The 27,353-nt window shown below is 38.0% G+C and overlaps 1 protein-coding gene and 1 non-coding gene across 2 annotated transcripts in view; one reads left to right on the top strand and one right to left on the bottom strand.

Annotated features, from left to right (window-relative positions):
• The first annotated feature begins 8,279 nt into the window (after positions 1-8,279).
• Positions 8,280-8,393, top strand: LOC149820809 (small nucleolar RNA snoR100). The gene has a single exon (XR_016426906.1). It is a non-coding gene; the product is annotated as a small nucleolar RNA snoR100 (small nucleolar RNA).
• A 3,519-nt stretch (positions 8,394-11,912) lies between these two features.
• Positions 11,913-27,353, bottom strand: part of LOC149820808 (uncharacterized) — a 74,612-nt gene continuing 59,171 nt past the window's right edge. The window contains exons 19-21 of the mRNA XM_089982413.1: positions 14,766-14,875; positions 14,099-14,341; positions 11,913-12,467 (exon numbers count right to left, since the gene is read on the bottom strand). Of these exons, the coding sequence (XP_089838539.1) occupies positions 12,106-12,467; positions 14,099-14,341; positions 14,766-14,875 (715 nt within the window). The 3' untranslated portion in view covers positions 11,913-12,105. The remainder of the gene's footprint in view (positions 12,468-14,098; positions 14,342-14,765; positions 14,876-27,353) is intronic.

Genomic DNA, 27,353 nt, shown 5'->3' with positions numbered 1-27,353 from the left:
CGTTTCGTCTGGAAATAAATTTGGAAGTATTTTCTCGAGAAAAACAATCTGGATTTCTTCCAAAATTAAATTTTTAAAATTCTACATTGGATTTGCTTCGCAACGAGGTATTGAACTTCAAAATCCGAGCTCGTTTCAAAAACTGCCAAAAATAGCTCGTTTCGTTTGGAAATTTTTTTAAAAGACTATTTTACCCCTTTAATCGTCAAAATGAATTTCAAAAGTGGAATTTGGACCCGCTCTGAGATGGCCCATCCATTTGCATTTTCTTGTTTTAATTTATAAGAAAAGAAAAAAAAATTATCTTTTTCTTTATTTTTTGTTGTTTGTTTTATTTTATTTTTTATTATTTTATTCTTCCTAAGGTGGGACCCACAAGGGGGTCAACCACCCTAGCCCACCTTCCAGCCCACTTCCTTTCCTTTTTTTTCCTCCATTTTCTTTTTTTATTTTTATTTTTTTTCTTCTTTCTTTCTTTCTTCTTCCATTTTCTTTCTTTTTTCTTTCTTTCCTCCTTTTTCTTTCCTCTCCCTCCACTCACGTATGGGAGTCCATCCCCCCTTTTCCTTCCTCTTTCCCTTTCCCTTCTTCCCTTTTCTTTCCTTCTTCTCTTCCTTCTTTCTTCTTTTTCCCCAGCCTTTAACCGATTCACGTAAAGCTCTTTTGTTTTATTTTCATTAAACCTATCATTGCCTAGGTATGAAGGCAATTAAGCCTTAAGTTGAGCACAAAAGAGGAGACCTTTGGCTGCCTCCCACCTCATTCAAGGCCTATCCCTCTCTTTCTCTCCCTCTCTCTCTCTCTCTCCCTTGGTTTCCATTACACAGATCCCCAACCTCTTAACAGCAGCCTTGGCTGCAACTTCCAGCAAAAGAGAAAGACAACCCAGCCGGCAGCCACCTCCTCAAGCATCACTGCAGCTCTTTTTCAGCCACCACCTTGAACCACCACCAGCAAGTCCTTCAGCAGCAGCCAAGCTTCCTCCTTCACCCCCATCTCTTCCAGCCGGTGCTTCCTTGGCAGCTCCTCTGGATTCAACCACCACAGCATCTTCACTCCTCCAGCACCCTCCAAGGTTCCATCTTCTCCAAACAACCTCACCATCTCCAGCTCTTCGATAGTAGCAGCCAGACCACTCGTTGCAAGGAGGAAGCCAAGGTAAGGTCTACTATTTCAGCATTGTTCGTCAGATTAAATCCATGATCTCCTTTCTTTACGCTGTTTAATATTATGAGATTATAAAAAAAAAAATCCTTCTTACCAAAACATGAACTAGTTCCATCGTGGTATTTTATTCTGGATTCATGGTTTTTTAGGTTAGGGTCGCGCAAATGAGGTGATCCGTCCAATGGATGGATCGGGTCCCACGATTCAAGGGCCAATAAAAAAATGGATCATATCCCCTTGTGTATTTTGATTTAGTTTGATGTGATTTTTATGTTTAAACATGGCATTTAATCTTATTACATGATCTCACATTCGTTTCATTAGTCTCATTGAAATGTTATTAGATAGTGTTAGATATTGATATTATGCGCACAGTCCAATTATAATTTCATGCTCAAACAATTTTTTTTTTTTGAGTTTTTCGTGATAGATGTACTTATATGTTTGAGATTTCATGTGAAAAATCCAGATTGATTTGATAGCCGTAATCCCATTTCGAAGATCAAACTCCAAAACTGGATTTTTCCCTTTTGGAATTTCCAGAATTCCTTTTGGCAAACAAAAACCCATGAAATCACCTTTGTGGGGGATTCGGATTGTTCTCCAAAAATCATAGTGGATTCATAATTGAATCTACTAATGATCTGGAAATTTTGAGGTTTTTCCAATTAGTTTTGGCTTCTGTCAAAAATCGGATTTCCCAGCTCCTTCGAAAAATCTCGATTTTCCTTCGTCAGGGTACAGACAGACCCTAATGCACCGAGTCCACCCAATCCGTAGCCCGTCTGCAAACACTTTCAACACGAAAGTTATTCCTAGCATGTTTTCCTGTCATTTCCCAAAATTTGGGTATTTTTAGAACAGTCTCAGTATTTTTCCCAAAAAATTATTTTTTGTCTGACAGATTCCAATATCCAGAAAAACCAGAGATTCGGGTCTCTGATAACAGTGTGTGTATTTTCAAACCGTAACCCGAATCCCAGATCTGTAAGAAGATCAAATTTTTCCGTCTGTCAGGGATATTTTCCCACAGTTTCAGCCTTTTTCCCATCTGTCTGCTATTTTTCCCACATTTTCTACCGAAACCTGTCTGTTTCCCATAAATCCTAGAGTCGCCGGATTCTGATCCAACTTGCCAAAACTGTACAACTCCGACCATAGATCAAAAACAGAAAGTGTAAAAGGAAAAAATCCTCACCTTACTGTCCTCTGTCATCCCATAAAATTTGGAAATTTTTTATGGAAGTTTGATATCCGAAATCCCCTTTAGAATCAACATTTTAGGCAAAAATCACAAAATTTAGGGTTTTTATTTGAATTCCTATATTTAAAAATACAAAAAAAAATTATTTTCGAGCTCCATTCTGTTTTTAAGGTTATTTTATGTGTCCATGCCAAATTTGGCTTAATTTCAAGTTCATTTGAGTTACATGTTAGCTTGTCTTTAAATTCAGAGGCGAAAATCAGGTTAAATTTGATATTTTATGATATTTTCGCCATTTTAGGGTTTTATTCATGTAAATTAGCATGTAGAATCATATTAGGGTTAATTTCAATGTCATTTGCATTTCACATTTTTCATTTTTGTAAAATTTATTTCAGAAAACCCTGGTTTCAAGGCCATAGTCTTGTTATCAGAGGTATTTTGGTCATTTTGACCTAAATTTCGAAATTTTAAATTCCAATTTCATAAATTTTCATGAATATCATCATATTTCATCATATTGTGTTTGATTTATTTCATTTGATTTTCAAAATTCCAAAATTTACAAAAATTCTTTCAGAAAACCCTGATTTCAAGGTCATCAGGGGTATTTTGGTCATTTTGAACCCAATTTTGAATTTTCAAGTTTATTTTTGAAATTTATTTATTATTTATTATGTTTATATCAAAGGGGGTATGAATTTGGGTTTATATCTGAATAATATCCGATAATTTCCAATATTTTCGGATAAATTCAGAAAAACCTACATTTTTGTGCTAACATTGTTTTCTAGTTTTGCAGGAACATTCAAGAAGAAGACTTAGCTTTTTACTCTTTTATTTCAATTCAATGTAACATCAAATGTAATAATTTGGAATAAGAGTTACTTTTCTGCTTAGAATAGGACTGCATTGCATATAGTTTAATTTCAGCAATTTTCAATATGTGATGTATGATTCATGCATATTTATTTCAAATTCACTATGGTTGACATGAATGGCACGTGCACAAGCTCTTATGGAGTTTATAAACTTGGTGGAATTTGTATTTTTGGCCATAGTCAAAATATGAATTAAACCTAGATTTATGATCTTCATATTAGCCACATTCAGCCTACACTCTTAGGCTAACTTCAAAAATGCACTGCATTTCTCAAAACTTCAAAAGGACTTCTCAATTCCTCAATTGAAATTCCCTTTCAAATTCATATTCATTCATTCATATTATTCAAATTGCATTGTTTCCAAATTCATTCTCCAACTTCAATTTCAGAAAAATCAATTTTCTCAAGGATTTTCAAGTCTTTCTCAGGATTTGATTTTCTCAGAATCCTAAGTTTTCAAATGACATTTCAAAGCATTTCCCAAGTTCAAATGAAGATTTTCCTATGTTTTAAATTTCTCAAATTCCAAAATCTCAAGTTTTCAGAAATCGATTTTCTCAAAGGCCTGATTTTCCTGAGAATCCATTTTCCATTTCAAAACTTATTTTCCAATGAACTTCCTGACTTTCTCAAGATTCTCAAATCTATTTTCTCAGAAAAGCAAATCCAAATCTCAAAGAATTGATTTTTTCAAGATTCAAGTTTTCCTGAGAATTCATTTTTCAATCCAATTTCTGATTTCAATGAAATTTAATGATTTTCCCAGGAATTCTAATTTCAAGCACTTTTCCAACCATTTTTCAAGCATATTTCAATTTTCCAAAGCAAACATCATATTTTCTCAAACTTGCATTATATTCAAAATTTCATAGCACAAGCCTGATTCTCTGTGCATTCTAGGAAAATAGAACATAATTTAGATATTTAAGTCAAGTTAGAGCACATAATTGATCCTTGGTTCAATTACCCCTGGTAAAAGCGCCAGGAACGGTTGAACCTCATACCGACAGGCGGATCCCATTCCACGAAATTTTTCCGCAAATTTTTAAAACGGAGGCGAGTAATTTTCAAAACCAATTTTCAAAACTTTGGTCGAGTTTGACTAGCGAAATTTGTTTCTCTCTCGCAAGAGAGGGGAAAAATTTTGCGATGATAACAGAGAGACCAGTGGAGGAGGGTATCATCCCCTCCTCCCCTTATGTTTCTCCCACCCAACAATACCAAAGTACCTAGAGAGCTTCCCTCCCACTGTCGACCCATCCCGCGCTTCCCTGCCGGAGGGCGCAGGCCGGGCGAGGCCAACTCCTCCATCGACGCCAGCTGGTGATGGTCAACGTCCTAGACAACCAACACAGAGCATCCCATTACCAGAGAACGTTAGAGATGCCCCAGTCGGTGGCCTGCCTCCATCCAACGAGTTTTTACTCAATGGGGCAAGCCAACGAGACCCAACCCTAGTCGAGGTACCATTGGGACAAGCGATGATGGACGACGTCCATGGCCCATCCACCCCTCACCAGGAGACCCTTTTGCAATTTACTGTTGCGGGATGGATACCCCATGAACCAGCTGACCAAATCGGTTTGACTGAGATTCAGTTTCCAACCTAGATCAATTGTTCAGAACTTAGATCTGAGTGTTGTGGGTTCAAATTCTTGTCGGTTTTCACCAGTTCTGACCCACATCACATCGATTTCGGGTCCTATGGGTCTGGTCTAGGGGGGTCCCACCTTTGGATTGGGCCAAATTCATTTATTTTAGTCATGAATTATCAGATTCAAACCTAAACTTGACTAAATCAAACCCGAATAAAACTCCAGCTTCAATCCAGATTGGGTCAAGACCAGACCCATACATATTTTGAATCTGGATAGAGATTAAATTAGACTTGTCCTCATTAAACTCTGATCTAGTATCTGACCCAACCCATTACAGGTTTGACAAATTATTATGTTCTTGATCCGGTCGTGGTCCGATCGGATCCTAACTAAGTCAAAACTAACCCAAACTCAACCCATTCTCTTAAATGGGCCAACACCAACCAAAATGTTATCCAAAACTCCCTAATACCCATGCACACCTATCCACTACCTAAACAACCCTTGAAGTACCTGTTTGACTTTTGTGGAATCCTTTTGGATTTGAACAATTATATTTGGATCTAAAAGCCTTTATAGTTGGACCTCTCTACCTTGTCTAAAATATTGTAAGTGGATCTATTTAGTATTATGCTATACCAACCACCAGGGAGCAACATGGTCCATATACTCTCTTTATTTGGATTGTTGGGAAGATGAATTTTGTTGTCTTTTGTTTCTCTGGATGAGTGCATCAGTCTACACCCATTAGAAATGGCATCACCTTCGTGGTTCTTAGAAGTCGAGTGGAACCAGAAGAAGCAAAAGCATACCAGACTTGAGGCCGAGTCTTTTTTCAACCCGAGGAGAATGATACAGGAGCGGAGCAACTACAATCCAGGTCCATAAGAGATCCAATTGGATCCGTAGTTAGTATTTAGGATTTAGATTTTTGGTTTGAGTTTGCTTTTGTATTCGGATCTTATACAAGATCCGTCGTGGAGTTAGAGTTTTATTTTTATATAAACACTTGTTATATGAAAGAGATTATTGAAATTGATATGAGAATCTCAGTTAGTTTTAAGTTTACTTGATTTATTCCTTCCTTTTGCATTAATTTTTCATATTTTTTTAGCTATTTCTCGTATTTAATACAACGGCTAACATGATCAAGTTTTGATTGAGCAGCTACGCAATACTATATATAGAGAGATAAGCTCGTAACTATGTAACAGTGGATGAGCAAGTCATCCACAGTTGTTGGACGCTTTGCCGTGGCTGATCCTGCGTGGATTAGCGACGACAAAAAAAAATTTGCATTACAAAGAGCGCAAAATATTGCTGGCAACAGTTGCCGACGAAACATATCTCTCTGGTACCAATAAGAGAAACCTATACGGGTGGGGAAAATAAAAATGATCTATTACTGGGCCTATATAATGACTGTAAATATTGAGGCTCTCGCTAGTTACTATTATACCTTTTCTAGCGACGTTCATTCAGAATCCCAGTTGTTGTTGTTGTTGTTGTTGTTGTTTTTAAGGCATATTTAGCATTGATTTAAAGCAGAAATCGTTACAGCAGATGGTGTGATTTACATGTAAAATGCTGCAATAAAAGAAAGAGTTAACACGCATAAAACAGAGTAAAAGCAGGGCAGAAACGGAGTATTACAACCCCTGTCATCATTCAGCAAAGTGACAAAAAACTCTGTTTTTGCCGATCCACTCCCGTGACTGCTCCACCCATTTCCTGCTCACCCTCCACGTTAGCTCCCATTTGATTTGCTGAAGAATATGATCAGCTGATGTTCAGAATCCGAGTTGTTGAGGTTACTTTGTGTTCAATACGGCAATACACATCACCTACAGAGTTTCAAGAATTTCCAATGAACAGCCACACATGAAAATTTATAATCTGGATATATTTTCAGATTTTGAAGTGCATCCAAACACTACATTTTTTCTAGAATTAAAAAAAAAATGAAGTTTTAAAAATTCAAAAAGTAAAAAACCAGGAAAACAAATTTCTGAATTTTCAACCAAACAGGCCCTTAATGTAATGTGATTTGTGACTTGAGATTTTCCTTTGCCGAAAAAATGACTGATACAAACATGTTCGAATGGGTCGAGTAGGAAGCAGGTTATGTGACCAGAGATAGGGACACACCATTTTGGTGGCGTGTCTCTGGAGACATGATCGGACACGATCTAACATGTGTATATGGACACTGATACGTTACAGACAATATTTTAATAATATTTTTAATGTTGTAAGGTTTTATTTTAACAAAAATACATTTTTTAACATTACATATCAATAAATTAATTTTTTATTAATTAAAAAAATTAAATTTTTCATGTCCACGTGTCTTTGTGACATATATTTCCAGGGTTTAAACATATTAAAAAGGATAAAAAAGGAACCCAACTAGGGATGGCAATGGGGCGGGGCGGGGGACAAGGTCTCCATCCCCGCCCCTCCTCAAGATTTTATCCTCCACCCCCGCCTTCATCCCTGTTTCATGTCCTCCATCCCCGATTCAAACAGGGATGAGGCGGGGCGGGGATATTGCGGGGAAAAGTGGTCGGGGCGGGGACGGGGCAGGGCGGGGAAAAGTGCACGTCCATCCCCGCCTCCACCCCCGGACGGGGATGGATTTTAACCTTCGTCCCCGCCTCCATCCCCGTTTCATACCCTTCATCCCCGGTCCAAACGGGGCGGGGCCCGCTTTCCCCCGGTCCACTGCCATCCCTAAACCCAACACACATTCAAGCAAATAACTAAAAAACAGACCAGTTAGTGCACGTCACCTTGTGTTGGAACGTTGCAAGTTCGAACCCCAAATGGTATGATTATAACTGGTAGGGTTCTGCCTAACCCCAGCTTTCTCGGTCTAAAAAAAATAACTAAAAACCAGAGCCCTTTGGTGTAATTTAATTCGCTCATGAATCATGATCCCTCTATCTATATAAAGGCTCCTTTTTCCCTGAAACCCTAGAAACCGTGTGCTTTCATTCTCTTTTGTTTCTACTTTCTATCAAGTGTGGGTTGTCCAGGATAAACTTATTCATTGTGTTGGGTTTTCCTATTTTCCTTTAATATGATTTTGTTGGTTTGAAAGTCTAGATGATCTTTGAATGATGGGTGCTTCCAGATCAGGTGGGTTTAGGGTTTCTGTTTCCAAGGTTTTGATGGGTAACGTTTGGATTCTCTAGTTTTTCAGATCTGAGTGATCATTTTGGTGAAAGTCCAACTCCAAATCTGAGGCATTTCAAACACTAAATCTTCGATTCTTGATTCATTCTTTTAGGCCATACCAAATACAATCTTTGGATTTGAGACCTGAGTTTTCAAACATCACCCATAAGAAGAAAAAATATTTTTGCTTTTTTTTCTTTTATGGTTTGTTGGTTCTGTGCACAATAAGCCGATGCTCTGGATGACACATGAAATGAGCATGGTATGGTGCACAGAGAATAACCTGGGAGGGAGTCATCATGTCTGCTCACTTTGATGTCATTGGGCTCTGATAAGTGGGCCTGGATTAGACTCACATTCTTCTTAACTGTTTTTAAACATATTTTGTATATTATGTTACATATTTATGTGTTCTGGTCATATGGGTTGGTTTGTCAGACATCATATTTGTGGTTCTTTAAAATTGTTATGGAGAGATTGAACTTGAGAGTTTAGTAGATTGAGTCACTTGATATGAAAACTGGAAATATGGGAATTAACGTGTAAACCACAATTTTCATAGATTTTTTGTTGGTTTCCCTTGGTTTACATGCTTGGTTTTATAATTACCAGTTCTTTTTAAGCATTCCATTATGAAGCATAAACAGGATTTTCTGAGGTTTTAAAATAATCTACTCATACTCTTCATAAATACTTAAGCATTGGACGATTGTATTTTTCATTTAAAATAAACAATTCAACAGTTGATTTCTATCAAATTCACCATGCTGAACACATCACAATTGTATTTTTTTATTGAAAATAAACAATCCAACAGTTGATTTCTAGCAAATTCACCATGCTGAACACATCACATTTGTATTTTCTTATTGAAAATTAAATAATCCAACAGTTGATCATCGCCCACAGTCGTTTTCCTATTTCTAGTTCTCATATTCTAGTCTCTTGTTAGGTTTTCTAATGTGGGTGTCTTTCTTCATTTGTTATTTTTTAGGCAGTGTTAGAACTATTTTACATTTTCTTGTCAACTTACTATCCCTCAAACAGAATTAGAGACGCTTACAGCCTCCAATTTGGCTTACTGCTACTTGAAAATAAAGAGCTCTGACTCCTTCCGGGGCCATCTCCCAGGAATGAGTCTATTATGGCTGGTAAGCTAGACCACTCAGGACGCTCGCTATCTTTTTGGTCAGATGGATCCGTGCCATGTTCCACCTCGTGGTGCTGCAGTTCTTCCGAAAACAACTTCTTTGCCATTTTAGTCTGTGTCATGCATTTCAAATAATGCAGTCAGCTCCCTACCCAAGCTCAATCTAAACTGTGCTGAACATCTAATCCGTTTAGCAAGGATGGAAGCCTCCTATATGTCTGCATGGCCTGGCCACCACCATCCCACGTTGTCTCTAAACTGCCTCAAATTGAGGCCCTTCTGCTAGTAAATGAGGATTTGATTAGACCATGGATCTGTCCAGAATCGCCATTTACCTCAGCTTTCAAGAGAGATGGTGCTGCACTCCTTTTTCAAGTTCAGGAATCCTTACACTTAGATGGCGTTTGTGTGTCACGAAAGAGATCTCCATGGTAGCGCCCCCCCCCCCCCCCAGCCCCCGCAAAGGAACCATTACCACTGAAAGTTGAAAACGAGTCTCTTTCAGCGGGGAAAGAGGGGCTCATGTGTTTGCATCATGGTGGTGCAGTACCGAGAGTTTCCATTTTGTCTTCACCAGTCTGGCCCAGGCTAAGTCACCTGTGTCCAGGATCACAGCTATGTATGCGAAGTTTGCCCTATACCAAGTGTAGAGAGATCACTCAATCCAACCCCACCCTCCAATATAAGCCGACAAAAAGTGTCTCAGCTTATCAATTGCGCCTCCAAATATTTCATAGGGAGAGGTCCATACCAAGATTGCACGCAACTGCCCCACACTTTTATGAGGTACATTGATGGGGATAAGATGGACTTGTAAAGGTTTATACTAACCCATCTGCTGCCTCACACTCTTCCAAATTAGCTTTTAATCCTCTGATAGACCTTGAATCTGCTTCTGAGAATATAATTGCATCACTTGCATGCATTAGTGATGGCCCTATCTCTGACAAAATCTGGGACCTGGGGATGATGATTTCTCCTTCCTGCGAAGCAGCAGCTAGTCCGCCTGTGAGCCTCCATGACAACAACGAATAGGTACAAGGATAGGGGGTCCCCTTGTCTCAATCCTCTGGCACTCGTGAATGAATCCCCGGGGCAGCCATTGATCACTACTTTAAAAGTAGTCGGCTTCACTACTAACATGTTTCTTTGAATCCAAGTACTGTAGCGCCTACTCCAAAAAACTCCAACTGTTCTTATCAAGTCTTAAACAAATCAAGTTTGAGCACCTTACCAAAACAGATCTCCCAGGGCGGATCAAGTTCACACTTTCAATTGTTAGTTCAGGTGAATTTAGATCTCAGGTCTCTGAATTTCTAAGCCCACAGCGAGATATAAAATCATGAAAGATCAGACAATTCTGGAAACGAGGGGGTCTGATAGTCTTATCCAAAGGGCTTAGCATCGCATTAAAGTCCCCAATATGCTCAGGGTCTCTGCTCCCTTTGGATGAGCTCCCCCAGCTCTTGAAACGCTTATGCTCTAAGAGAGGGATTGGGGTCAAGTGTCGGAGGTGGGGAATGACCAACTGGTTGGAGTCTCTCTCTCTCTCTTGAAACGCTTATCCTCTAAGAGAGGGATTGGGGTCAAGTATCGGAGGTGGGGAATGACCAACTGGTTGGAGTCTCTCTCTCTCTCTTGAAACGCTTATCCTCTAAGAGAGGGATTGGGGTCAAGTATCGGAGGTGGGGAATGACCAACTGGTTGGAGTCTCTCTCTCTCTCTCTCTCTCTCTCTCTCTCTCTCTCTCTCTCTCTCTCTCTCTCATACCCAATCATGAGAAAATACACATGCAGAGTCTTCATTACAAAATGTTGGATATCACAGTGCTCCTAAGCCTTTGATTAATGTGTATGCCACTTGTTTAAAAAAAATCCACCGGACCTACGTTCAGGCTCATGATTACGAGCTCAACTTCAGATGGTTGTTTAATGTGGACTGGTGTCACATTCTGTGTCCAAAATCATCACCAATAACTGTTGGTTGTATGCCCTTTTTGAATTTAAGAAAATTGAAATGCAAACTGCTAAATCCTTTATTTTGCAACTGATGTTGGTGACCATAACCAATCATAAGTTGTACCAATAAAGCTATTGGAAAGTTATTCAGAATTTCAAAAGAAGCTCAAAGCTCAATATGCGTTGGTAATAATTCTTTCAGCAAGCCAAACATTTAATATTTGCAGTTTTCAAATGTTCAAAAGAAGCGCATTATATGTTGGATAACAATTTTTTTACGTTTAAAAGGAAATTCACAACCATTTTTTTTCAAGTGTCTACTCAATATATGGAACATGCTAAAAATAAACAGATTTCTTGATTAGTTTATAATATGATTCGAGTAAATTAATATTACCTAATCTGAAAGGCATCACATCTATTGGAGCCATTCGAATGCATCAAAAGATACATCATAAACAATGTACATCCCCAAAAGACACTCGTAAGAAAACAATCAAATCTTGCTTAAGGACAGCTAGAACATCCTACAGCATCTAGGTACAGGGTCTAGAACCTGGTTATGCAATTGCATATGCAAATCTGGGTGTAGGAAGCTAACATGAGCCAGGTTCATGCACAAGTTAATGCAGATCCAGGGAGAGTTCGATACTCAGGGCATGTGTCCTTTGTCGTAAGGCCCAAGCCGATGGGAAGCTACCCCTGGTGTGCAAAGGGGGGGAGTACGAGTAAAAAATGCACAAGAAACTAAAACCACTAAAAAGTAAATAATGAAAAACATAATTGCCTTATGATCCACCTCAATACAGAGCCATCTTGACTATGAATATAATCACAATCCAGAGTCTATTTTACAAAATTAATTCAATGAATTGCAAGAAAAAAAACAAAAAGAATATTACACATCCAAACAGCATACATGATACTTCTTTCATACCCATGTTCCATTTTCTTTCTCAAAAATCTACATATCTGATGAAGTGCGATTTACCCGCTGTGCCCCCAACTTCATGGGAGCAGCACGGCCACCTCGGCCACGAGCAGCTGACAGTGGCTTTGCACGTGTAGTAGGTGGTGGTGCAGCTATGGAAGCCCATGGATCATCGTCATTGCTTGCAGTTGATTTTGGCTGCAGTGGTTTAGCAGCAGTTTTTGGCGGTGGAGCGGCTATGGCACCCCAGGGATCCTCATCATCGCTTGTCGCAGTCTTTGATTGGATGGGCTTAGCGGTGGTTTTTGGTGCAGGAGCAGCTATTGCACCCCATAGATCATCATCTTGCTCCTTGGCTGCTGCTGCAATAGAACTTTTGGGTCTGGAACTTGTAACTGCAAAACAGTAAACATATTTAGATCGTGAATATTCTCATGTGTTCGGCTGCTTTTTGCATCAGCTGGGAAGGACCTGTAGAACCACGCTTGTTATGCAAATCAATTCCATGTCAATACTCCAAAATGATCAAAACCATTTGAAGTAAGCAATCATGCATCAGAAGTGGTCATCATTTTGAAAGCTTAAAGTTACACCGCAAAATGGCAATGCACATAGCACAGCTCCAAAAAACTGGCATTCTACCCATAGAATGGACTGAAAATGTACAAAGTGAAACGCGGCTCTAAAAAGTCATATAACCATTCCTTGAAATTCAAAATCATATTGACAAAGATTTTAGAACTTAATCCAAGATTGCCAAAAATTCTGAAAAGAAGTGTAGCACTGTGGACTGAACAGATAAAAAAATTGTCACTAAATTGAGGACAAGTGTCAAAGGTCCTTCAAACATGTAAAACCAGGTCTCTCAAGGGGTAGAAATGTGGATGATTTTTTGACCTGCACCATAATCAGCTTTGCAAAAGCCAATCTGATTATAAAACAGGTCAGACTTGCATCTCATTGTGCTCCCAAAACAGCTAAGGCTCAATTCTGATTGGAAATCTATAATGACATCTAGAACTCGGGCCACCATTTAGCAGATTTAAACCGTGCTACATGCATCCTCACTATGTATTGCTGTCTAATACACTCATTGGTGTTTCCATGCTACTAATAAAGTTTCTAATATTGTTTTAGAACATTTTATGCATATTCAGACACACGTTATGACCCAACTTACTTTATCGCAACATAAGTACCCCTAGAGATACAATTTTGAAAAAATAAACGAGTTGGAGTTCCAGGCTCTTCATAAAAACATCCTTGGATAATGTCCCTCTGTAAAGAACACAAGCAAGGAAACAAGTATATCTGAAGTGAATTATAAGCAAACATATTTAAACGGGGACTTCTTAAATTGTCAATTAAATGCGCATTTCTAACCTAACTATCACAAACAACCAGTCACTGATACCACCAATATTTTGAAAATATCTCGATATTATCGATATTAAAAAGGTCAGCCAATATTTCCCGAGATTTTCAAAAAACAATTTTTTATATATTTTAAGTATCTTTTTTTTGTTTCTTTTATATTAAAACTTTCCTAATTGTTTCTTTATATTTTTTCCAAGAAAAATAATGGAAAACCTATTATTTTCCTATCTTTCCTATTATTATGTATATTTTTTCAACTTTTAAAACTTACAAGATCTTCCCAAGAAAAAACACTTTTTGAAAATATCTCCGAGAAAAACCCTTGCTGAGAAATTCTCGAACGGTACAGGTGACTATGCAAATAACTAATCGTAGAGAGGGTACTACATTAATGATATCGAAGTTCCAGTTTGCCTGCTGTTTTAGCTCTATGCCTTTCTGGAAAATGAAATCAACCTAACTTTTTTGAAACCTAAATCAACCCAACTTCTCAAATACAGGAATATGCAATCTCCTGCACTTTCAAAGAATGAACCTGATGTTGCGTTTTCACACATATTGAAGATATTTTTAAATTTTCAATGCTGTTCTGTTTTGTCAGGATATCAAAAACAAATATAATGAAAGTAAATGTGGATTGTTTACTAACCTTGCTGTTTAGGTGGTGCCACAGGTCGTTTCTGAGCAGCATATATATTTGCAAGTGCTGGAGGGGGCTTTTGCTCAACTGGTTCAATATCATCCCATCCATCTTTATCACTCTCATGCTCATTTATTCCATTTTCTGGTTCCCCCCAACCATCTGTGGAGGTAGGAGATGCGGGTGCAGCCTGATCAGCCATGTCAGTATTATAACTCAAGTTTCTTGGCATAGAATCTGACACATCAGTTGCTGCATCCAAGAAACTCACTATTAGCAAAATATACCAAGGTTTACAACCACATTAACCACATGAATTTTTTCAACCAATGATTAATGATCAAGATTTGACTGTCTGAGGGTAACTCAACACAGCCACCTTGAATTTGAGTCAGTACAGTAAGTCAGAGGAATTGCGGCCTGAGCCAAGTGAATGGAGTACTCCTTGGAACTATGCCAGAATATACAATTAAGCAAAACATTTAGACTATCAGTTGATAAAAGGATCACAAATTGAATCAATATGTCACTTAAGACATTACAAGTTAAATTGAGTCAGCAGAGTTGACCCACCAACAAAAGGCCATGGATTATGCAATTAGTAGCATTTCTTTTAACTAAAAAATTAACAACCATTACTGTACATTTGAAAATGACTGAAAACAGTGAAACATACCAAAGCTTGTGCTCGACGTTGCAGAAACAATAGGTTTATCAGAATTGGCAGGAACAGCAGGTGCTGGTTCGGAAGCTTTTCCTTTTTGTGTCAGGGAACTCATAGCCCACCTGCACATTGATCGCAATGATTAGGCTTCTTAATATGCATCATGCATTTGACGGGAAAAAGGAGCAGTAAATATCATTGATGGCGTTTTGGGAAAAAATGAAACTGTCAATCAGTCCAACAACATACCTAAGGCATGAAACAATAAAGACACTGTTAAAAAAATTATAAAGAATATGCCATGATTACTTATACATCTCATGCACTTTTATGCAAGTAGACGGGGAAAAGTACAATATCCAGCATATCTCATCTCTGGTCTGCAAGTTTAGTAGTGCCCACCATGTCACTAGGTGACCTTTTTCGCTGCATAATCATATTCATGGCCAGACAGTAAACCTGATATAGCTATACCATGAAATATTTTAGTATCTCACAATATGCTTTTGATGCTATATTACTTTATATTTGTGCTCATTGCCAGTCATATCACTTTCTCATATGTGTCAAATCATGTTTCAAAAGAATGGGATGAATTGGTTGTCATGATGATTTATATAATGAGTGATCCAGAAAGAAAGCCTAAATTGATTAGGTTTAGAAATTTCCATATTATGATTTGTTTGCCAACCATGAGAGTGTTAAGTTATATATATTATTTATGATGATGTAATAGGTAAATACTCATTAGGGGTATTTTGATCATTTCAGTCTTTGTAATAGGCTGTGCCCATTAAGGGCACATTAGTACTTTTACTCTTTTTTTTGTCATTTTCTGTTTTTATATGTACTATTTGGTCAAATACCAAATAGAGCTGTTGGATTTTTTTGACTGGTCAACATAGAGTTGTTGGAACTAGAGTTACCAAAAGCATCTTAGATAGGTGGGAAGCCTGCTTCCTAGAAACTCACTTCCGAAACTCAATGGGAATCTCGATTCTTCCACACTTCTATGTTTTTCACACGCTTCATCTATTCTTCTTATATGTTTTCTCACTCTACTTTTCAGATTTTTTATGTGTTTCCTCTCACGCTTCTCACTCACTTCCATGTGCTTTCTCTAAATTGACAGTCATCATTTTTAGATTTTGTTAAAAATTTAATTATTACACTAAAAGATCATGAAATTTAAAAAGTCACATTTATTTTAGTTTTTATTCGCGGTCCATTTTTATTCTCATTCAATTCTTATATTGTTTTTGTTATTCCTCGCTTCTCCACTTCCAATACATTTTAAAATGCATCGTTTCTTGCTTCCGCTTCCGCTTCCGCTTCCGCTTCCGCTTCCGCTTCCGCTTCCGCTTCCGCTTCCTAGTCTAGTCTGGCAACCTAAGTTGGAACAATCCAACAACTATATTTATAGCCATAGGAATAGTCCAACAACTCTATTGAGGTCTCTTTTTCTCTCTTGTATGTGTATAAATAGGGGCTTTTATCCCCTTTCATTTCTTAATGCTTCTCTTAAGCATTCCTGCTAAATAAAATGTATATTTTTTATATTCTTGTGTTCTTTTAATTCCTTTATGTTTTGAATGCACTTAGTGCTTGTCCAGTGCCTTAGTGTTCTTGGATTGTCCCTTAGTTGGACTTGTGTATGTGCATGTACACTTTGTGCTTATGATAATGTAAGCCCTTAGAGGCATTTGTTTTGTATTTTCGCATATTTCATTACATGGTATCAAAGCAAAGAAATCTTTCTTGGTATTTTGTTTTTTCTTGTTTTGGGATTCTTTGGTTCGAATTCGTGCTTCGTGAAGGATTTGTGATCATTGTATGGCTTGAATTCAAGAAAAATCTTGACCCGGCATGTATATTAAACCTTTAGTGTTATTTGAGTTATCTATCTCATGCAGTATGCATAAAAAAACACTTATTTTTTTCTCTTTGAAAAGTTATTTGTTATTTTTGTTAAAAATTAAAATCTCTAAATTTTTTTCAAATTATTGTTGATTATATTTTTATTAAATGTTTTCAAATTAGATGAGAGAGAATCGTTTACGGTGGTTTGGATATATTCAGTGAAGGCCTAATGATGCTCCAGTTAGAAGGAGAAATGGAAAAATATATTAGTTAAAAGAGGTCGGGGTAGGCCTAAGAAGACTTGGATGGAGATGATAGGAAATGATATGAATGCTTTGAACCTCACCGAGGACATGGCATTGGATAGAAATGATTGGAGGAGAAGGATTCATGTGGAAGACCCAGAATGATTTTTTTTTGTTCATATCGCCGACCCCAATTGTTTTGGGATGAAGGTGTAGTTGTTGTTGTTTGTTGTTGTTGTTGTTTTATAAGGTTTATAATATTTGTTTGATCTTGTGAAATGATATATGTGTATGCTTATGTGAGATCTAGTTTGAATCTTAGATTTTTTTGAACTCGCTTTATTTAAAATGTATATATATGATCTAGTATTTTTTTAGCATGTGTTTAGGGACAAGGTCTCCATCCCCGCCCTGTTTCAAAATCTGAACCTTCATCCCTGCACAGGGATGGATTTCAACCTCCACCCCCGCCTTCATCCCCCATTTCATGTCCTCCATCCCCGGTCCAAACGGGGGCGAGGTGGGGCCCCATTTCCCCTTAGTCTATAGTCATCCCTTAAAGGATTGGGGACGAGGCGGGGCAGGGCGGAGCGGGGCTAGGCGGGGCGGGGAAAAGCTTAAGTCCATCCCCGCCTCCATCCCCGCACGGGGATAGATTTTAACCTTCATCTCCGCCTCCATCCCCGTTTCATGCCCTTCATCCCAGGTCCAAACGGGGCAAGGCGGGGTGGAGCCTCATTGTCCCCCGGTCCATTGCCATCCCTACATGTGTTGTTGGCATTTAGATGCTTTATTCGAACATTCCATGGAGACAAATGTCAAATCATGTTTGTATTTATTGTTGTATTGAACTTTATTTTGAAAATTTGTCAACTATTTTTAAAATAATTTGAAATATTTATTTTTAAATGGTTTTGTGTGTCATTCACAAATATGATTTTATGAGATTTTGCTTAACTTGCGTTTGAAATTTTCTTTTTTCTTTTTTCTTTTTTCTTTTTCTTTAATATATTTTTATGTGAAACATAAAATATTTTCTGAAGTATTTAAAATTATACGTGGTTAGGATACTAGTGATCATGGATACCTTGTTATTTTTTAATTTTGAATAAATAATTTTTATATTGATATATGATCCTTGTGCACTTGTGATTGTCTAAGATGATGAACGAGATTATCTATTCGTGAATAAGGTATTGAGCATGATTTTTTATGGGAACCATTCACTTTTATAAATGCCTTCTAAATATATATTTTTTTAAAATATTAAGAATAGTTATGTTATTGGGTGTTTCTCTTGTTGGCCCTTTTGTGGTCCTTGTGATTATGTTATTTTCTTAGTCTCATTGCTCTTTCATAAACATTATCTTACATGTTTTGCATGAAATTTAAATATTATGTTTTTTTGCATACTTAGTTTTAATAAAATATTAATTTGAGAATTACGATAACCTTTTTTGGGTTAGCCCTTTGTGGGTTAGAATGTTCCTTGGAGAACATTTTTTTGTTTACTCACTTAATATTGGTGGACATTTTGGTTCATGATTGAAGGCTTTATAATTGCATTACTTGAGGATTTCCTTATCTTGAATTTTTTTTTCTTATCAATTCTTGTTTCTTGGAATGTATCTTTCAAGGATTTTATTATTTGGCTTTGTAAGTCCATCACTCTTCTTTCAATACATTCGTTATTATTTGTTTGACCTTGTCATGGTGAGTTGTATACCCTTCTATGTTGTGGGACCAAAGTTAGTTGTTAAGGTAAGTTATATGTGCACTTTTGTCTTCTTGTCAGTATAGATTGTGAAATGATTTGGTTCTGACTGACGGTTGATTGTGTTAGTTTGAATCATGGATCCGACCCGCACCACATTCCAAGGATCCACCTAGGGATGCATGGGCGGTGGCATGTTTGTAATTTAATTTTATTACTTGTGTAATGTTATACCCTGTACCACACTTATAAATAACAAGTGAAAAGGGAAAACCCTATTGCCGCCGACTCCTCTCCTCTCTCTTTACCTCATCTTTAACTCTTGCAGGTTGATATTTCTGACATGGTATCAGAGCACAGGCGCGGAAATCAATCATCTAGAAGGCCTATAAGGACCAGCACGTGCTTGGACATAGGCTTTATTTATGTATCTTTTCCTTAATCAGATTTCTTTATTTCTCTTTTTCTTAATCAGATTTCACGTCATTCTAGTTTCTCTTTCGATTCTTTTCATTTTCAATATTTTTCTGGTACGCACGTCTTAATATTCTCTTTCGATCCTTTCAGTCTGCCGAATCTTTGTTTTTCTCCCCAAAATATTTTTAATATTTTTCTGATTCGCACGTCACTATTCCTCTGTGTAACGTGTGTGCTGATATTATTTTCAGCACACAGCATTGTTGTTTTTCCCTTAATACACTGTTAGTACAGTTTGGCTTCTCATTCTTCATATAATCCATGGATTCCAAGTTGAACCCTAGTTTTCTTACTCACCTCATGACCCACAAGTTATCCCATGATAACTACTTACTTTGGAAACGTCAGATTGTGCCTTTTATTCGCAGTCATGGTCTTTATGGGCATCTAGATGGGCGATCACCCGCCCCACCTACACATATCATGCAAGAAATAATAGGTGAAGATGGGAAGGTGAGTCAACTTCGAACCACCAATCCTGCTTATGACATATGGGTACAACGGGATCAGATATTAGTTGCTTACATAACTTCCACACTTTCTGATCGTGTTTTACAAACTATTTCTGATGATCAATCTGCTGCCGAGTTGTGGAATGGACTAGCTCATTCCTTTTCTCAGGTTTCCAAATCTCGGGCTTTGCAACTCAAGTGGCAATTCCAATCCATGCGAAAAGGAAACAAATCTATTACAGAGTTCATGGGGGATGTCAGGGTGATTACAGATCAGTTAGCTGCCATTGGAAGTCCTGTATCAGATAAGGATATGGTACAACAGGTATTAGGTAGTCTTGGACCTGAATATTGCATGTTTTGCACGGCACTCCAGGTTGTCTCAGTTCTTCTATGTTTTGATGATCTTCAATCTAAGCTTTTGCAATATGAAGTCAGCTTAAATCAGGAACACGCGTCAGATGATGCTCATCCTGTGATGATGACACATACGCCTATTCAAACAGGAGTCTTATTTACTCCTCCTCGTCCCAATGGAACACCTATGAACAAAGGAGGATTACTACCTACACCAGGTGGAGGAGGTATTGGTTCAGGCAGTGTACCACGAGGGGGACATGTTCCTACTTGTTTTCTATGCAACAAGCGGGGACATGTTAAAGCAAATTGTTGGTACAATCCTCAGAACCGGAACAAAACAGGGAGGCCAGATAGTAGGCCAGGGCAAAAGGCAACTCATCAGTTTGCACGTACTCCTCAGAGACAGGTTCTTCCACAGGACGTACAAAATATCCTTATGACTACTTTCAATCAGATGAACTTGCGCCAAAATGGTGAAGGTATATGGTATATTGATTCAGGGGCAGCAGCACATGTTACTTCTGATGCAGGTAAATTCTCACTTGACTCCTTACACTGGAAATGGCACTATAGTCATAGGAGATGGATCTCACCACCCCATCTCTCACACTGGAAACGTCTCCCTTTCTTTGCCTGAATCTCAATTACCCTTGTCAAATGTCTTACTCACATCTGTTATTCAAAAGAATATTCTATCTGTGTCAAAATTAGTTTATGAAACAAATTCTTTCGTTGAATTTACTCCTTTTGTTTATCTTAAGGATCTTCACACCAAGAAGACGCTCGCTAAAGGTGAACGGCGCGGGAACATGTACGTCTCTTAAGAATCTCATGTGCCTTTGAAGACGTCGTCTTCTGTAGCCGTGGCTTCTTCAGCTTCTTCCTTTCCAACATTTTTGAGTCGATCTACAGATCATAGTTCTTCATCTAGAGTCTTGAAACTTAATAAGCCAGACTTATGGCATCTTGGTTTGGGTCATTGTAGTCAAGTTTTTCTTGACAAGTTGTCTGCTAAAGGTTTAATACCCGCAGTCCGTTTAGAGTCAAAACGTCCAAGTTGTCACTTATGCAAAAGTCATGTACTTCCTTTTCATAGTATCAATAAAAGAGCAACAAAGCCTTTTGAGATTATATGCTCAGATATTTGGGGTCCTGCGCCCACTACCTCTCTTTCTGGATCTCGATACTATGTACTCTTTCTTGACTCTTACACTCGTTTTAGTTGGATTTACTTCATGAAAAACAAACATGAGGTTTTCAAGTTGTTCAAACAGTTTCATGCACTAGTCCAAAACCAATCCAATACCAATGTTGTATATTTCCAGTGTGATGGGGGGAGAGAATACATATCCCATGATTTTAATGAATATTTGAAGGAGCATGGCATTACACGTAACATTTCTTGCCCTTACACCCCTCAACAAAATGGAGTAGCTGAGAGAAAACACAGGCATATTGTTGAGACAGCCTTGAGCATGATGCATACTGTGGGTATTCCTTTCTCTCTTTGGACAGAGGCTTTCCATACAGCTGTTTACGTTATTAATAGGTTGCCCATGACCATCCTTGAAGATAATTCTCCGTATTTTGTTCTTTATAATTGCCATCCATCATATAATAACTACATCCTTTTGGTTGTGTATGTTATGTTCATATTGATCATTCATTGAGAAATAAGTTTCAAGACAGAGCTGTACAGTACAAGTTTCTTGGGTATGCAGATGACTATAAGGGATACAGGTGTTACGATCCTCATACAGGCAAAATTCGGGTATCTAGAAATGTTGTTTTTGATGATGAAAAATTTGACACTCTGGGTTCATCTTCCACAGATACACAGGATAGTTATGATCCTTGGCTCAGTGACTCACTTTTACATGACTCGTTGCCTTATGAGGATTCATCTTTATCGACAGACAATGAACCTTATACTTTCGATGTGGAACCGCATATGGAAGACATTCCTCCTACAACAACATCCTCACGTTTTTCTGGTCTTGTTTATTCTCGTAGAATTCATCCAGTCAATGATGAGACTCCTCTACGACGTTCCACTCGGATTAAACATCCTATAGATCGTTGGGTAAGTTATAACAATTTCTCTTTGGATTTTCAAACATTTCTAACTAGAGTGTCCAAAGAAACAGAACCCTCTTTTTTTCATGAGGCTGTACATTCCCGTGCCTGGGTAGAGGCGATGAATGAGGAAATGGAAGCATTGCATGAATGCAATACATGGGAAATTGTACCAAGGCCAGATAACAAGAATGTTGTAGGATCCAAATGGGTGTACAAGATCAAGCACAAACCGGATGGCAGTGTTGAGAGCTATAAGGCTTGTCTGGTTGCACGAGGCTTCACACAGCAATATGGGCAGGACTACGATGAAACGTTCAACCCAGTAGTAAAACTGGGCACAGTCAGGATTATCATTGCATTGGCGTTACAACATGGACGGTCACTCAGTCAACTTGATGTTAAAAATGATTTTCTGCATGGTGAACTAAAGGAAGAAGTTTACATGGAGCACCCACCTGGATATAGCATGCATGATTCATCAAATTGGGTATGTAAACTTCGACGCTCTCTTTATGGCTTGAAACAAGCTTCTCGATCTTGGTTTGAAAGTTTTTCCACGGAGATCCAGCATCATGGGTTCACTAAAAGTGTTCTAGACCATTCATTGTTCATATTCAAAAGTGATTCAGCTATTGTTTGGGTGCTTATATATGTTGATGATATCATTATTACCAGGAGTGATGAGGATCACATATCTTGGGTTAAGTCTATGCGGATGGCTAAATTCAAGATGAAAGACTTGGGTCCCTTGCAATATTTTTTGGGTGTGGAAGTTGATAGTCGACATGAGACTATTACATTGAGCCAACATAAGTACACCATTGATATTTTACTTGCTACAGGGATGGAGAATTGTAAACCAATTAGCACACCTTGCCTTCTAAATCATAAGCTAAGTGCTAAAGAAGGCACTACTTATCATGATCCTACTTTGTATCGTCGAGTTGTAGGGATGTTACAATACTTAACATTCACTAGGCCTGACATAGCATACTCTGTCAATCAGGCTTCACAGTTTATGCATGCTCCTACAGATGTACATATGGAAGGAGTAAAAAGGATCCTTCGGTATTTAAAGGGTACGATTGGAGATGGCCTGATGTATACCAAGGACACAGCTTATATGTCAGGGCATCGACTATTCACCTACACAGACGCGGACTGGGCTGGTGATCCTGACAAGCGCAGATCAGTTTCAGGGTATTGCATTCTTATCGGCAATAATATTGTAACATGGAGTAGCAAGAAACAAAAGGCAGTGGCGCGATCTAGTACTGAAGCCGAGTATTGTGCAATGGCAGCAGGAACAGCCGATGTTACGTGGGTGAGACACCTACTGCAAGAATTACAAGAACTGATCTCGTCCTCTATGCTTCTTTGTGATAATCAGAGTGCTATTAATATTGCCTTCAATCCCATCCTTCATTGTCGCACAAAGCATATCGAGATCGATCAACACTTTGTTAGACAAAAGGTGGAAGAAAAAGAAATTGAACCTGCATATGTTCGGTCAGATATGCAAGTTGTTGACATCTTTACCAAGGGATTATCCACTCATCAGTTTTGGGCACTCAAAGACAAGTTCCACTCATCAGTTTTGGGCACTCAAAGACAAGTTGAGCATGATCAAAGACCATACTCAACTTGAGGGAGGCTGTTAGTTTGGATCATGGATCCGACCCGCACCACATTCCAAGGATCCACCTAGGGATGCGTGGGCGGTGGCATGTTTGTAATTTAATTTTATTACTTGTGTAATGTTATACCCTGTACCACACTTATAAATAACAAGTGAAAAGGGAAAACCCTATTGCCGCCGACTCCTCTCTCTTTACCTCATCTTTAACTCTTGCAGGTTGATATTTCTGACAGATTGACCTTTGATTTTATGTGTTGTATCACTCATTTGTTTTTTGTGCACCTCGATGTTGTGCAATCAGGGTTAGCCATTGAAATGATTTGTATACCCTTCTATGTTGTGGGACCAAAGTTAGTTGTTAAGGTAAGTTATATGTGCACTTTTGTCTTCTTGTCAGTATAGATTGCAAAATGATTTGGTTCTGACTGACAGTTGATTGACCTTTGATTTTATGAGTGTTGTATCACTCATTTGTTTTTTGTGCACCTCGATGTTGTGCAATCAGGGTTAGCCATTAAAATGAGTTATGTATGCACCTCATGTCATTTTATGAGGTCTAGATTCCTAGGGGTTACGAGTGACATGTCATTTGCCTTAGGTATGATGGATGGTTGATTGGCCTCTGAACTCATTGTTGTTGGAAATCTGAGTTAGTCGTTGGGGAGAGTTGTGTATGTACCTCATGTCATTTTGTCAGTATAGATATGTATCTAACTGGCAGGTGATTGATCTCAGTTTCTATAAGTGTATTTTACCACTCATTTGTTTGTGTGACCATTGTTACAATATTGGATGCTTGTCATCTTGATTTTCCTGTAATGGTAGTTATGCTTTTGGATCCATGTAGTTACGAAAGATTGCTAAAATCGTTATTTTTATTGTCCTTGAAGGCATTGGTTTGTTTTCATTAAAAGCTCTTTTATCTCTTGTGTTTCTGTCAGTTATGCCTCTTATTTAAGTGTCATTTTATGTAAATAAGAGATGTTTTTCAAATGTAGTGAGTTATGTGCACCCATTGGTTATTCACACTTTTTGTGTGTTTTTTTAGCCTATTAGTAGCATTGTGATTATGTGCTTGTTCTAGTAGTTGATACACTTGTTTAAGTATCATTTTATGTAGACAAGAGATGTTAGTTATTCACACTTTTTGTGTGTGTTTTTTATTATGCTCTTGTTTTAGTAGCTAATACACTTGATTTTTGAGGTTTGGAGGTCCAGTGAGGTGATTACTTGCGGTGGTCGAACTATTATTGAGATTTGCAATTATCATTCCTTTTGTTGTGTGGGATTTTTAAAATCTTTTTATAAAATTTTTAAATTGTTTCTACTTGTATGAAAAAATGTTTATTAATAAAATTTTATGCATCTTATATGCATTTCATTAATAATATATATATTAAGTTTAATGTTTGGTCCTTTGTGCTTAAACCCATTCTAGGTTGTGTGAATGAATCCTAATGGGTTGTGATTTGTGAGATTGCTCTCTTTCATTATTATGTGCATTAAGTATGCTTTAATTGCATGTTGGATATATGTGTTTCATATTAATTATCTTGGTCACACTGTTGTATGCATGAATTTAATTATCATTTCTTTTCTTGAGGGCTCTTTCGAATTGTTAGATTTTATATGCATGTTGTCGATGATGATTTGTTATTTCATTTGAAATGCTTTTTTAAAAATCCTTAGGATATTATTTATGCATAATTGTTTATCTCTTCTTCATGATTTATGTCATTTAGTGATCAAATTCTCTTATAAACAATATTTATGTTTGTTTTTGAAAAAAAATATGTTGACTTGAGTTTATTATTTGATTTCATAAAAATTTATCCTTGAAGCATGCTCCTCTTATTTTTCTTAATGATTATCTAATGTTTCTTTTGTTAAAAAATATATTGTTTTAAAAACTTTATAACTACTGGGTTAGGATATTTTCCTGTGTAGTTGGAACCTTTGTTTTGTTCTCTCTGCAGGTTCTTAAAGATGTGATGGAATGGCACATTGGTACTTTTACTTTTTTTTTCTTTTTTTCTTTTTATAAGATCTATTTCGTCAAATATCAAATAGAGCTGTTGCAACAGTCCAAGAGCTATATTGGGGTCTCCCTCTCTCTTATATGTGTATAAATATGGGCTTTTATCCGCTTTCATTTCTTAATGCTTATCTTAAGCATCCATGCTCAATAAAATATATATTTTTTATATTCCTGTGTTCTTTTAATTCCTTTGTCTTGTATGCTTGTGTAGTGTAACACCCCAAAATTTCAAGCTTGCAAACCTTTCGAAAAAAAAAAGACAAGAGACTAAAAAGGAATCTCTTCATCTCAGAGATGATTTACGAAATCAGCGGAAGACTATACTTTTATTAATTTCAGAAAGGCAAGCTGACAACTTTGAGCGCGTTAGCTAAAAGAACCAAAACGCACAACACATGCTACTTGCGGACACTTGGAAAAGCCACTTTCATTTAAGAAGTTCTCCAAATAGTACAAAATTAGGATCTCCCAAGGAAAATCCGTTACAAAACCCCAAACAACAGGACGCGAGCTAAGAGCAGGAAGAAGAACGTCTTGGAGCCATCTAGCCATCGCGCCATCGCCTGTGGTGTACCTAATCATCACCTGTACCCATAGAATGGGTTAGTTTCACGAAAAACTAGTAGGCGCACAAGAGAAACTACAAGGATCTGAATTATGTAATTTAATTCAGTAAGTTACACAGTTTAAAGCAAATATGCAGTTAAACATGTAAGCAATGCATGCAGATAACCAGTGCAAACGCGTAAGTAGTGCAAGCGAATACGTAGTGCAAGTGAATAAGTAGTGCAACGAATCAGTAGTGCAAGCAAGTCGGTGGTGCAAGCGAGTCAGTAGTGCAACGAATCAGTAGTGCAGCGAATCAGTAGTGCAGCGAATCAGTAGTGCAAGCGAGTCAGTAGTGCAGCGAATCAGTAGTGCAGCGAATCAGTAGTGCAACGAATCAGTAGTGCAGCGAATCAGTAGTGCAACGAATCTCACGGCCCAGCAACCAAAGTGAACAGACTTTATGTTCCGATATTACTGGCCTGCGGGTACGCGCAGGCAAAACATAGAAACAACTGAGACTAGTTCGGGCGTCTATTATTCTATGTATTTTCAATAACCCGAATAGCTAGTTGAGTCCGCTCCAAAGGGGACGGCTTTAGCCGAGAGAGGATTCCCCAGAGGCTGAAAAGCAGTGCCACGGATGCATCCAACTTCTGCAGAAGTGTTAAGCTAACTATTGTAGCCCCTTTCCCCTAACTCCAATGACTGGGGAGGCCGGATCTTTGCCCGTGGGGTGGTTGTTAACAACCTGTCCATTGGAGTTTTTGTACCGATCTGTCCTCTCCCTTGACAGACAACCAGAAGCGAACGGGTGCGTTAGGGGTTGCTTAACTAACGACCCATTCTATGTTGTGGTCTTTAAACCACTCGAGCATCTTGCCTGTGAAGGCGAATGTGAGGCCATTTATGTGATTACAACAGTTTGCATTTAGCGTTGTTCGAGGTCGCACGACCGTCTCATCCGATCATCGCAGTACTAGACGTGTCGTGCACGACTATAAGTACTCTACGATAAAGGGGGTATAGCTCCTCAATAGAAGCCTCAACAGGAGTGTTTCACAAAGATGTAAAGTTTATCAACTTTACTCTATCTTTTGAAACAGCAGTACCTTGTGCCAACATGATGCATGTGATTATCTCGAATCACATCCGCTATCGGGGTATCTACATGTCTCGCATGACTCGAT

Source organism: Nuphar pumila, chromosome 12 (assembly GCF_984573655.1).
Source record: "Nuphar pumila chromosome 12, dmNupPumi1.hap1.1, whole genome shotgun sequence".
Classification (NCBI taxonomy): Eukaryota; Viridiplantae; Streptophyta; class Magnoliopsida; order Nymphaeales; family Nymphaeaceae; genus Nuphar; species Nuphar pumila.
Note: the sequence above shows the minus strand (reverse complement) of the source record. Positions and strands in the feature narration are given on the sequence as shown.